At 41.1% G+C, this 14,036-nt stretch overlaps 2 protein-coding genes across 4 annotated transcripts in view; one reads left to right on the top strand and one right to left on the bottom strand.

Moving 5' to 3' along the window:
• SGTB (small glutamine rich tetratricopeptide repeat co-chaperone beta) overlaps window positions 1-5,455 on the bottom strand; it is a 47,429-nt gene extending 41,974 nt beyond the window's left edge. The window contains exons 1-2 of one of the 3 annotated variants that reach the window (XM_004374539.2): window positions 5,289-5,455; window positions 4,043-4,177 (exon numbers count right to left, since the gene is read on the bottom strand). In XM_004374539.2, the coding sequence (XP_004374596.1) occupies window positions 4,043-4,142 (100 nt within the window). In that variant the 5' untranslated portion in view covers window positions 4,143-4,177; window positions 5,289-5,455. Of the gene's footprint in view, window positions 1-4,042; window positions 4,187-4,489; window positions 4,743-5,288 lie in introns of those variants that run through there. The other 2 variants (XM_023729593.1, XM_023729594.1) reach the window with 2 other exon arrangements.
• A 240-nt stretch (window positions 5,456-5,695) lies between these two features.
• NLN (neurolysin) overlaps window positions 5,696-14,036 on the top strand; it is a 120,867-nt gene continuing 112,526 nt past the window's right edge. The window contains exon 1 of the mRNA XM_004374537.2: window positions 5,696-5,841. Coding sequence (XP_004374594.1) covers window positions 5,801-5,841 — 41 coding nt within the window. The 5' untranslated portion in view covers window positions 5,696-5,800. The remainder of the gene's footprint in view (window positions 5,842-14,036) is intronic.

The following is a 14,036-nucleotide window of genomic DNA, read 5'->3' as shown; positions in this document are numbered from 1 at the left end:
ACATGTTATCAGGAGGACCAGTCGCTAGAGAAGGACACCATGCTTGGTAAAGCAGAGCATCAGAGAAAAAGAGGAAGATGTCAACAAGATGGACTGACACAGTGGTTGCAACAACGGGCTCAAGCGTAACAACAATCATGAGGATGGTGCAGAACCGCTGTGTTTCCTTCTGCTGAACACAAGGTTGCTATGAGTGGGAACTGACTCGATGGCACCTAACGACAACATTAGACATACAAGTGGAGATATCTACTAGGCAGTGAATATACAAGTCTAGAGTTCAGAAGAAAGGTCTGGGCTGAGGGTATAAATCTGAGATCTGCAAGCATATACAGGATGTTTAAAGCCAAGGTGCTGAATAACATTACCAAAAGAGTGAGTGTAGACAGACAAGAGGACCAAGCACTGGACCCCAGGCACTCCAGGTGAGGAAGAAGAGGAATCAGCAAAGGAGACAGAGAAGGAGCAAACAATGAGATAAGAAAATCAAGTTGAGTATAAGTATTCTGGAGGCCAAGTGAATAAAGCGTATCTGGAGGAGGGTAAGGATGAGGGAGTAGTCACCAACTGTATCAATGACAGCTCATAACTCAGATGAAGGCTGAGAACTCACCACTGATCAAAACAGCACAGAATCACTAATTACCTTGACGAGAACAATGTGAGTAGAGAGATAACGCAAAGGACTAACTGGAGTGGGTTTAAGAAAGAACAGGGGAGGAACTGGACAACTCTTTCAAAGAGTTCTGCAGCAAAGGAAGACAAAAAAATTAGGCCTTAGTTGAGGAAGGGGGCTAAGGACAGTATGGCCACTGGTAAATTTTTTCGTTGATTTTGCTTTTGGAAGAAGACAGAAATAATGGAAAGTTTATATTCTGATGGAAATGATCCAACAGAGTGAAAATTTGATGAAGAGAAAGACAGTAGAACAACTGGTGATATCCTGGAATAGGTGAGATAGGATCGGTTCCATGTACTTGTAGAGGGGTTTCATTTAGAAAGGAACATGGATAGTTCATCTATGGTCATAGACAGGCAGACAGGCAAGCAGCAGAGCATGTGGGTGTATATGTTAGCAGGTGGGTAGATGGGGCAGTGGGAGTCTACAGAAGTTGTCTTCTAATTACTTAAATTTTCTTGGTGAAGTAGGAAGCAATGTCATCAACTAAAAGAGAGGATGGGGAAGGAAGTCCAGGGCTTGAGAAGACAGGACAAAGTGTTAGAATGGTCATCTCGGAGAGTGAAGGATGAATGAACTTGGAACAGATAGTCTGATTGTCTGGCAGCATTAAAGGTCCATTTGAGGTTCCCAGTCATGGATTAAAAGCAAAACCAGTCAACAGAGTTGTGTGTTTTTCTTCATCTGTGTACAACCAAGGAGCCCTGGTGGTGCAGTGGTTAAGGGTTCAGCTGTTAACTGGAAGGTCAGTGGTTTGAACCCACCAGTCTGCTCCATCAGAGAAAGATGTGACAGTCTGTTTCTGTAAAGATTTACATCCTTGGAAACCCTCTAGGGTAGTTGTACTCTGACCTATAGGGTCATTCTAAGTCGGAATCAACTCAGCGGCAACAGATTTCCATTTTTTTAAAGTACTATGTACAACAAAAAAATGGATACAGACATGGAGTAGATGGAGAGTTTCATTTAAACAGGTTGGATTTTTGCAAGAAAGGGAGAAATATGCAAAAGAATGATTATAATGATCGACTATGGAATTTAAGCTGTGTAAGAAGAGGGGGATGAAAAAGTGAAGGATCAAGAGATTGGAGGTATTGATGGGGTCAAAGAATTGTTCAGGCAGGGAATCTAGAGGGAGTGAGCCAGAAAGACAATCAGTAGTAGTCAGGAAGTGAAATGTCTAAGATTGAGATTACAGAGGAGATGCAACTTGGTAACGACAAGGTGTAGGGAAGACTTTCTCAATCTTGGCACTAATGACATTTTGGAACAGGTAATTCTTTGTTGTGGGGGGCTGTCCTGTGCATTGTAGCATGTTTAGCAGCATCCCTAGCCTCTACCCACTAGATGCCAGTTAACGACCTCCCCTCGTGATATGATGTCTCCAGACATTGCAAAATCACTCCTGGTTAAGAACCACTGGTCTAGAGATGACCAAGAGAGTGCATAGTTGACGTTAAGTGGGAACACAAGATCACCAGAGGAGAAAAGATTAAGGAACTGAGAAGCCAGAGAACTGGAAGAATCATCATCTATGAATATACTGCAATTGCCGAAAATTAAGGACAGGAGTAGTGCTACAGTGAAACGGCAATGAGTTAAAACAGTTGGAAAAATGAAGCAGAGGTGAGCTGAATGACAATAATTAGGAAGAGTGGATGATATGATCTAGCAATGAGACTCAAAACTGGTAATACACTAAGCTTAACAAGAGTGGTGAAGCTGGTACTAGAACTTGGACTCCTTTCCTAAAGATTTTTTAAATGTCTAGAAGGTGGGCAGACACCTCCACATGATTTCATAAAAATTAGACTCACAGAGTCAAAAATAGGAGTAGATCAAAAACAACTGGCACCGTTTCTGACTGCCATAGCTAACAAACAGCTGAAGGCACATATTTTTGGCTGAATACCGTCCTAAAATGGGAGTTAACATCTTGATTTTTTAAAAACTCCTAATTTTCTTTCTCACCCTTAAAAGTGTTATTCTCTCTTTAAATAGAAAAAAAATTCTTTTATTAAATGATTGCATTTATCTGTTTGCTACAGAGCAACCATAACAATGCTATTTCCCTTAGATGCCAATCACCTTTATCTTCACATAGTCTAACCATCAAGGAAGACAAAAAGACCTTCATATTAAATGGACTGATGGCAGTGTTCTCCAACTGTGTGTCACCTGCTCCTCTCACTGGCACCTGGAAAGACATCATCTCACCAGATTGCAAGATTTAGAGCAAACGACCAATTTCCATGCCCACCTCCTAAAAGCATATTCACAAGGAAAGCTCTAGTTGAAAGTAATAGATGTGTACTTTCATAGGAGAAGCAGCTTCAAGAAAGGAAATTCACACAATACTAAGGTCTCCAAAATGTACTGTCTGATTGGAATTATTAAGTCTTTAGGCCACAAGGAAGCTCAATGAATCCTCCGTGGGCCCAGTGAATGTCCACAAGCCCATGTGCAAAACTCGATCTTGTTACAGTTATATTTAATATAAGTTTTATAATGCATAAACACGAAGAACAAAGGATGGTGCCAAGGAAACACATGATGCCATCATCCAAGCTCTGATCAACTTTACAAATTACCAAATCCAATATTTAAAGCTGAAATAAAAATGAAATCCTCTCATTTCAAGTCCCAGATAGGCACCTGTCAGCTCACTAGTGGTATAATTATTAGACTTTTACATGGTGTTACTATAACTAAGATATTTTCATACATTGTTTCTAACCTGGATGCTTTCCTATTAGGTAGAGGACACAGTTAAGAGTTTTTGAGTAAAAACTAGGATTTAAATCTCAGCTTTGACACATATCAGCTGTGTTACTTTTACTTAACCTATCTAGTTTCATTTATTCATCTGTTAAATGCGGATATTAACAATACTGTGAAGAACAAATTCCCTACAACATTAGTATAGTTCTAACACATAGTAGTTGTTCAATAAATGAAAGATAGTCCCCTTACTCTGTTGTTAATTAAAACAAATCAAACAAGCCTCAGAGAATAAACCCGTTGCTGTCAAGTCGATTCCGACTCATAGTGACCCTATAGGACAGAGTAGAACTGCCCCACAGAGTATCCAAAGATGTAAACTTTACAGGAGCAGACTGCCACATCTTTCTCCCATGGAACAGAGCAAATGCCAACCTACTGGTTACCAGCCAAGCACTTAATCACTGTGCCACCAGGGTTCCTTCTCAGAGAACAGGAATACAGTAACCTTACAGTTAGGCTCTCTTCTTGAAGGATCAACAAAACATTCTGCTTTTGCTAAAATGGATCATAAAATCGGGCTTACAGCTATTTTAGTCTTTATAATTAAAATACAAATAAATGCAAAGAACAGGTGTCTACCTTCCAAGCTTTCGTGTTCATCAGAAGTATAAGCATCCATCTGACTTTGTTCCCGTAAGAAACGAATAACTGCATAAACTAGGTGCTTGATAGACGACATTTTAGAAGCTTAAACACGTTTACCTGGTAAGAAAACTGAAAACACTGAATTAAGTTATTTTAAAGAAATCAGTCACAAAGGTTATAAATAACAAGGGTTTAAATGAGTTAAAAAACAAAGCAAAATTAAAAAAAAAAAACAAGAACCCTGTATTACCTTCTCCCCTTTCTCCTTTTAAAGAGCTAGGAAAGCACAAAGTATTGTTGTGGCAATTCATTACATATTTTCATTTATACCCAGTAATATTAGATTATGTCAAGTCCTGTATAAGTAAATTTTTCTCAAAATATGTACAATGTAAGCTCTCAGTAAGCACCTCACTATATCTTAACAATACACATACTTACAGAGCAGTAGAGGTACATATGTAGAAATCCCCAAAAGGCCTTAGTACCAGGTTGAGATAGATTTCATACTGCTGACTCAGAAGCTGATCCCCACTTGGTATTTTCCTCTGTTTCATGAGATTTTTTAAAAAATGCATGCATAATTTACACTCCACATACTTCTGTAGTTTGAGAGTGTTATTAAAAAAAAATATATCCAGGAAAGGCTGTTCAACTGTTGACTGTCGTCCTTAATAAAAACGGCATTTCTACTTAATCAACAGATATGTCACAAAATCATTGCCTAAATCGATGGATATTACAAACCGATCAGTGCTCTCTGCAGTAGCTGTGCTCTCTTAGACAGCTGGAAGCTCCCGATCATGTTCATTCACATGGAACACTATGGCATCCAAACAGTGGCGTAGGGCCAGCCGGCATTAATGGCTTATTTCCACTAAATCGCATCATCCATCTGCTCCCCTAGTTCCCTAATTCCAAGCCAGGGTGTGGTACCCGCCACTAGGATGGTTATTATTTGTGTACTTGTTTTAAAGGCGAACCCAGACTCTAGGCCATGGAGTTGCAAGTATTGAATAAGGCCGCCGGGCAGAAGGTGAAAAAATAATGGGGGAAAAGAGGTGCAGAGGGAAAAAGAGATATTCAATCTCTTCCTGACTTCTCTCCCCAGCGACCTCCTTCTCCGTCCCTTCAGCACCAGGGCTGCGCCTCGGCCTTGACCGGGTTTGCAGCGGGTGTGCGGTACGGCCTCCAGCTGGGGCGGCGGGAAACGCACCCTTCCCGGGCAGAAACCCCTTACCAGCAAGAGGATACGAGACGACGGCAGCGGTATCGTGAGCGTCCGTAGGCCTGTCTGCCCGTCCCCTCGTCCTCAGGGCTTGAGCCTGGCTCCCGAGCCGCAACGCAGGCAGCGGTCGCCCAAACTTCCACAGTCCCCAAGCTGCCGCCGCTGCTGCCGCCACCGCCCCCACAGCCCACCCGGCGGTGCACTTCGCTCGCGATACCTCGGTCTCGCCAGCACCTCCTCTGGGGAGATGCAGGACGCGCGGAGCAGTGCACGCGGGGTGGGGCGGGACCAGGGGAGGGGCGGAGTGCGGGGCGGGGGCGGGGCTGAAGTGGGCGCCGGCGTGGACGGCAGCACGTGGGAGGGCGCAGGCTGGGCAGGCCGCAGCTTTGCTGTGATTGCCGCTGCTATCGCCTCCTCGCGTAGGCTGCCTCGCGGATCCTCAGCTCCTCGAGTCCGCCGACCTTCTTCTCATCTCCCAAATCGAAAGACAACGCGCCCGCCGCCACAGCCCTCTCAGCGCTCCCATGATCGCCCGGTGCCTTTCGGCTGTGCGAGGCCTCCACAGGTACCTCCCTTTTGCGAGTAAACCTTGACCGTGGGTAGGGCGGGGTCGTCTGCCGGGACAGTACCGAGTGCCCAGGCCTACCCTTTGCCGACCACACCCCTACGACGCTTCTGGAACCCTTCCTCCCCGCAGCCTGCACGGTCGACCCCTGCGGGACACCTGGCGCGGGAGCCCGGGGGCCACCTTTCGCCCCTCCGCTCCTTGGGGAGAGCATCCATTCCCCTTTGTTTGGGTCTGCCTCAGCCGCAGTGAGCGCAACTGGTCACAGGCCCAGCCCAAAATGAATGCAAAAAGATGGTCCGGTAAGAAAATCTTTTGACTTTCGCCCGCATCCAGAATTGCAAACCTGTCATTAAAAGTGCCGCGGCTGTACACTCAGAAATAGCAATTCTCATTTGCCCCTCGACACGTTATTAGTATACCAATTATTTAACAACCACATAAGATGAAACCGCTTTGGTTCTGCTCATACTTCCGTCCATGCTTTCTAATTTCCTTTTTATTTCCCTCTTCTCCATAAAACATTCTGGCTGTTGCGGGGACAAATTGACTTGGCCTCAGATGGAAAAAATTATTGCTTGAACACGGTTTTGGGCATCCTCAGCTGCTGTTTTGGATTGTTTCCTAGCTCCCTAGCCACACCCCTCTGCAATAGACCAGTAGCAAGATGCAGAGAGAATTAAATTCTTTGCCCTGATGGGCTAGATGGAGTGGTTTTCAGAAACAATGCCGCCACCACCCCTACTCTCAAATCCAACCCTGAACTGTAAACCCAAATGAAGATCCAACAGAAAAAAAGAAATGCGTGTACCTTGCTAGATATCTATAAAACTACTTTAGAACATATCAGCATTTTAGCTTTTTACAGTTTTCTATTGCACATTGTCTCTCATCTTGTATGGAGCTTTGTAGCCCTCGTAGTCTTGATGGATCCAGAGGACAACAGTAACTGTCAAGTTAATGTGATGATTTCGACTATATTTCAGGTGTTCTTTTTTTTTTTTTTTTACTAATTTCCAGGCTGCCGGTGATCTATATATTTGACCTGCTGTTAAATGAGTTGATGCCAACAAATGAAGATCTTTACATAAAGCAAGTGTGAAAAGAGAGGCTTTTCATTTTAAGGCAGCAATTCTCAAACATTTTAGTCTCAGGGCCCCTTTACTAAGGACCTAAGAACTTATGTTAATGTGAGTTATATCTATCCATATTTACCATACTAGAAATTAAAACTGGGAAATTTTTTAAGTATATATATATTTTAATAACAGTAGTAAATTTGTTACATGTATAAATAACATTTCTACAAAAAATAGCTATTTTCCAACACCCCCCCCAAAGCCAGTGAAATAGTGACATTGGTTAGCATTTTTGCAAAACTAATGTGTGACTTAATAGAAGATAGCTGGATTCTTACATCTGCTGCATTTAATCTGTTGAACTCTTGTTTTGGTTTAAGAAGATGAAATTCTCACCTCACGCTGTTAAGTAGTTGGAGAAGAGTATTTTAACAGCCTTGTTTAGATAATCATGAATATTCCTTGGCATTACGTCAAAATTCCACGAGTGGTAATTTTTTAAAGGTCATTTGCAATGTGGAGGGAGCCCTGATGGTGCAGTGGTGAAAGCGCCCGGCTGCTAACCAAAAGTTCAGTGATTTGAACCCACCAGTCTCTCCACAGAAGAAGGATGTGGCAGTCTACTTCTGTAGATTTACAGCCTTGGAAACCCTATGGGGCAGTTCTGTTCTGTCCTGTAGGGTCGCTATGAATCAGGATTGACTCGATGGCAGTGGATTTTGGTTGCAATGTGGAATCTGAAGCCTTACCAGTGTACTTTTCATACTCTGTTACATTCAAATTCATTGGTCTCTGTTAAACTTAGAAGGCATCTTTTACCTATGCATGATTTTGTAACATCAGACGTTGGTCATTTGGAAAATAGTGGTTCACTGTTATGCAGCTCTTCCTAATTTTGATACATTTCATTATACGGTATCAAACAACCATATTCATTAATATTATCAACCATCTCATCAGAAAAGTCTTCACGTATTAAAAAGTTGTCAAGTTCCTGGTGGCAGATACAATTTTCCAAAATTTTAATTTTTGCTATAAAGCTGGAATTTTATCTTTGGCAAAAATGCTGCCAGTTTTTTTCCTTGAAGTGAAAGGCTCACTTTGTTACATCTTTGAGAGAATTTCTGCCAAATAGCTAAATCTAAGTAGCTGTAGCTTGTGTGTCAGTCCTTCAAGTAAAAATGATGTTCCATGAGAAAGGCAGCTATTTCAGCTCACAACTTAATTGCACAAGGGCTTTTCCTCTGAACAACCAGTCGTACTTGGGTATGCAGCAGAAGTGCTTTGTGCATACATTGCCATACACATGTATTCAAGGGTTGAAATCTAATAAAATTAATAATTTTTACTATTTCATGAAGAACATCTACAGTGAAATTGGCATTATGTGAGTGTGTGGCAGTGAATACAAATACTAGTACAGTTCAGTGCCACTTCCTTGGTTTGTGCTACGCATCGCCATAGAGTCAATTCCAATTCACAACAACCCTGTAGGACAGAGTAGAACTGCCCCCTAAGGTTTCCAAGGAGTGGCTGGTGGATTCGAACTGACAACCTTTTGGTTAGTTAGCAGCCTTAGCTCTTAACCACTGCACCGCCAGGGCTACTGATTTGTGCTAAGGTGCCAGCAATTTTATTCAGGTTTTTTTTTTTTTTTTTTACTCTCAAGTAAATGTCAACAAAGTGAAAAAGGTAAATAATGCCCTCATATTATTAGGAAAGTATTTTTAACCTCACAGACTCCTTAAAAGGGTCTCAGGGACACCCCCTCACCCAGGGTCTGCAAACTACGCTTTGAGAACCTCTGATATATTGTATCTAGATTCTTTGCTTATGCATGGACGAAAACAAATATATGAAAGCCATATCATAAATGTATCAACTATTTTGTTACTTAAAGGCATCATTGCAGTTAATCATTAGATATAGTGGTTCTTAACTTAGGCCTCTTACAAATGTCTTAATCACTGAATCTGCTTTGTTTCAAAATCTGTATCCTCTAAAAGGTGTCAAAACTAAATAACATGGAGAGCCCTCTGTGTTTTCCTGAACTGATGGTGTTAGAAATTTTTTTTCTATTTCCTCTGACACTTGGGAGTTCATTTTGGTGTTGTAGGAGTAACTGGACTTTTCTCGAACTGACTTGTAGCTTGCCTTGGGTTTTAAAACTGCCAACTTGGCAGCCAGGATCATTAATCCTGGGAGTCTTAAACCCATTTCTTAGGAATAAGTGGACTGGGAATCTAGAGATTAGATTGTAGTTCTTCAACTAACCTTGTGCCCTTGAATAAATCATGCAATCTCTTGAACCTCTCTCAGGTTCCTTATTTTGTAAAATGAAAAGGACTAGACTAAATGATATCTGAGCTTTCTTTCAACTCTAAAATGTTGCCATAGCAATTAAACCAGGAGAATTTTCCTCTCCTATCTCAGCCAGATTGCACAGCATGTGAGCCCACCAAAATCTAAGTATATATTACAGAATGAGGAATAGAAAGCATGGTCAAAGATGATTCAACAGTATTTAGTTAAATTATAGGTGTAATAGCCCTAATTTCCTTTTTCTAATAAAAAAGCCTAGTTTTTAAAATTATGACAGTGGTGAATGTTCATTAGAGAAAACTTAGAAAATACTGACAGGCAAAGAAAATATTAAAAATATACACAGTTCACTCATCCAGAAGAACACTGTTAACAGCCTCAAAATAGACATAGCTTTTTACAAAAATGAAATTATACTGTATTTATCATATTATAATTTTTTCATGAAATATAAAATACCTTTCCATAATGTAAATCTCTTCATCATAGTCTGTTTGAGGATGTTTGCTAATTAAACCCTACTGTTGAACATGTCAACCGTTTCTAACTTCTTGCAATGAAGATCAACAATGTTTAGATAAGCATGCTTAAACTAAGTATTTTTCCAAATCCTTAATTATTTCCTTAGGATAAGTTACCAGAAATGGAATTCGTACTTCAAGGGGCATGCACATCTTTCAGGCTTTTGGTACATATGGTCATATTCTCCTCCAAAAAGTTTTTTTCCAAATTATACTCCTACCAACAAAGTATAAAATGTTACTTTCTCACACCCTTACTAATAGTGAGCATTTTAATATTTTTTATCCTTACCAATTTGATAAATAGTAACTGTTCTTATTATAATGTGTATTTCTCTACATTTTTTGAGGGTTTATTAAGTGAGTATAATTCCTTAACAAAAATTTAGGACTTGTGGTCCAGAGACCAAAAAAAGATTTTGTTTTTTGATGTGAAAATTTATTCATGTGGAAAGTCTTAAAACGTCAGACAAATTAAATTACACTGTTCATAGATTTGGCAGTCTTTGTGTATCTAACTGTAATTAAATAGAAGTTTAGAAATATCCTGATACTTTCTCAAACTTAAATACTGTCACCCCTTCAGTTAAAACTAGGCACAGGATTTCCATGGAGAGAAGCAAATAATGAGAGATATGAAGAATAAAGTAAATTAATATTTATTGAGCATGTATGTATATAACAAGCTCTGCATTAGAACTGCATTTAACATACTGTATATTCAGGAAAACCTGCTAAAACTGGAACCTGTGTAAACAGAAACCTGTCAAAGAAGGCAAACTCAATATTTTCCCCTAAAACAAGCAATAGAAAAGTGGTAAGACCACCCTGTCAAAGGCAGAAGGCTTGTGAGACCTAGAAAACCAAGGCAGTCCCATCGAGTTCCAGCTCTCACAGGTTTCACTGTACTATATTATATTATACTAAACTATTTTATACTATACTGAACTAATCTGGAGCCAGCTTGCCTGAGCTTGAATAGTGGCTCTGCCACTTTACACACATTCAGGCAGAGCTACTTCTCTGTATCTCAATTTCCTCATCAGTAAATTGGGGATTAATTGGCTGGTTTCTTCATTCATCAAATATTTATAGTGTGTATTATGTGCCATACGGTATTCTACATCTGGGGTACAGCAATGAACAAAACAACAAAAATCCTTGCAGTCAGGAAGTTTACATTCCAGTGGGAGAGACAACTAAGTAAAATAGTATGTTAAGTGGGGAGGTGTGCTAAGCAGCAAAAGTAAAGCAGGAAAGGGGAATACTCACATTTGAGGGTATGAGATTTTAGACAGTTAACAGGAAAGAGCTCACTGAGAAGGTAATACTTAAGTACTGATCCAAAAGAAAAGAAATATGCATTGTGGATACCTGGGGGAAAAGCATCCAAGGAGGAGAAATGGCAGATGCCAATGCTGTGAAAGTAGAATCATGCCCAGTGTGTTTGAGAAAGTGAAAAGACCATTGTGACTAGAATGGAATACGTATCAGAGAGGGGAGTAGGGGATGAAATTGGAGGTGAGCGTTGCACTCACCTTTTAAGGTTGAGAGATTAGTGCTTTGAACATTGCCTGGCTATGTCTGTTGCTTTGGTTGGGCAGTTTTTCAGGGTTTGACTGGGTTTACTCATGCACCTGCAGTTAGCTGTGGGTTGTGTAGGCATCTCTACTGATCTCAGCTGGGCTCTCTTACATGTTTGGGGGTCTAGCATGGCCAAAGCTGAATCCACTTGGCTCTCTTTCCCATGAACTCTCACCCTCCAGGAAGCTAACTCTGGCTTATGCTCATGGAAGTGGTAGGCTTCCATGAGACAGAGTGGAAATGTACAAGGCCTCTTAAGGCCCAAGGTTGGAACTGGAACATCATCAATTCTGCTACATTCTGCTGGCCAAAGCAAGTCACAAGACCAGCCCAGATTCAAGAATTGGGGAAATAAACTCTTACCACTTGACGGGAAGAACAGAACAGTACTTTGTATGAAGGCATAAATACACAGTTGTTGTTTTGTGCCGTCCAGCTGACTCCAACTCATAGCAAGCCTATATGGCAGAGTAGAACTGCCCCATAGGGTTTCTTAGGCTATAATTTTATGGGAAACGCTAGTGGCACAGTGGTTGAGAGCTATGGCTACTAACCAGAAGGTCAGCTGCTAATGAAAAAGGTCAGCAGTTTGAATCCACCAGCCACTCCTTGGAAACTCTATGGGGCAGTTCTACTCTGTCCTGTAGGGTCACTGTAAGTCACAACAGACTTGACAGCAGCAGGTTTTTTAATCTTTCTGAGAGCAGATCACTAAGCCTTTCCTCCTGCACAGCCCCTGATGGGTTCCAACCATAAGCTTTTGGTTAGCAGCTGAGCACTTAACCATTTCACCTTATGTATACATAGAGAAGTGGAGAATTGAGGATTGTTTAGCAGTCAGTGTACCACACTGGCACATAATAAAAGCTCAATAAATATTAGCTATTATTTTTACTTTTGTTAATTACTTAGTTTTATTTTGAGGGTTTTCAAGTTGGGGTTAATAATGTATAAGAGCTCCTCATAGATGTTGCCGTTTCATTTTAAGTTTATTTAGTCTTTGAATTCTAGGGTAGGTGGGGGGTGGTTTTTACTTTTTCATTTTCACCACGCGAAGTTAAAATTTTTCATACAATCAAGCATATCAGTTTTTCCTTTATGATTTCTACCTTTGAAAAGATTTCTAATCATTAAGTGAAATAAAAAGAAAATCAACACAAACTGTAAGAAGAACATATAAGAGAAAGTCTAACTTATAAAACATGGGTTTCTTATTTACCACCACTTACTTTGCAAGACCCTCTCCTGTTCCACCTACTCTGAGATTATCTATAGCTCCGGCTTGGCTTTCAAAAGGTGCCTTCTTAACTTCCCACCCACACTTTGCTGGTATCTTTGATAGCTAATCCTATCTGACATATCATTGCTGATGTCAGATAGACCTTGACTGAAAGCAGAGAATAACAGAAAGATGTTTACCTGTATTTTATTAACTATGCAAAGGCATTCAACTGTGTAGATCATAAAAAATTATGGATAACATTACGAAGAATGGGAATTCCAAAACACTTAATTGTGCTCATGAGGAACCTGTACATAGACCAAGAGGCAGTCGTTCGAACAGAACAAGTGGATACTACGTGATTTAAAGTCAGGAAAGGTGTGCATCAGGGTTGTATCCTTTCACCATACTTATTTTATCTGTATGCTAAGCAAATAATCCAAGAAGCTGGACTATATGAAGAAGAGTGTGGCATCAGGATTGGAGGAAGAGTCATTAACAACCTGTGATATGCAGATAACCTTGCTTGCTGAAAGTGAAGAGGACTTGAAACACTTACTGATGAAGATCAAAGGCTGTTGCCTTCAGTATGGATTACACCACAAAGGAAACAGAAATCCTAACACCTGGACCAGTAAGCAACATCATGATAAACGGAGAAAATACTGAAGTTGTCAAGGATTTCATTTTACTTGGATCCACAATCAAGGCCGTGGAAGGAGCAATAACGAACTCAAATGATGTATTGCACTGGGCAAAATCTGCTGCAAAAGATCTCTTTAACGTGTTAAAAAATGGCAACATGGCGCTGTAGTCAAAAGCCCAACACCACCCCTCCGCAGCAAAGATCAGAAAAACAAAGTCAAACAGAGTCACATATCAATCCTGAAACCCTAAGCATCAAGTGAAGAGATAAAGAACTCAGCCAAGCACCGAATGGAATAAGAAACTGACCAAGAACAGAGAGCAAGGAGAGATGCATGCAGAGGTCCCCATCAGCTAACGCAGCACAGATCTGCCATCTTGGACACCTATCAGAGATCAGAGAACAGGGGATACGAGAAAGCAGCTTCACGGAGCTTCCAGGAGGAGACAGAACAACCAATAACCAGTGATATAGGCTTTCCCACCACCCACCCTCCTTCACCCCCACTAAGTCTCCTCTGCTTCCTGCAGCCACAGTCTCTTGGCCAGGAAGCACCAGCTTCACCCTGGTGTCGCTTAGATTCCACCCGCCCGCACTGGCTGCTCCCTGAGTACCTTTTGTTGGCTGCTGGTGTTGCTTTTTTCTGCTTCTTTAGACTTCTTGCTTACCTCTGACCACTTCACCCTCCTTTCTCTCAAATACCTGGTTCCCTGCACCATCTTTGCTTCTTCCTGAAAGGCTGTGAAACACAGCTCAACTGTGAAACTGCTTCCCAGCCCATGGCACCACACTGCTGGGACCCCAGGGCTTTTTTTTTTTTT

This window comes from Trichechus manatus, unplaced genomic scaffold (genome assembly GCF_000243295.1).
Source record: "Trichechus manatus latirostris isolate Lorelei unplaced genomic scaffold, TriManLat1.0 scaffold00029, whole genome shotgun sequence".
NCBI lineage: Eukaryota > Metazoa > Chordata > Mammalia > Sirenia > Trichechidae > Trichechus > Trichechus manatus.
This window is presented reverse-complemented; position numbering and strand designations above follow the sequence as displayed.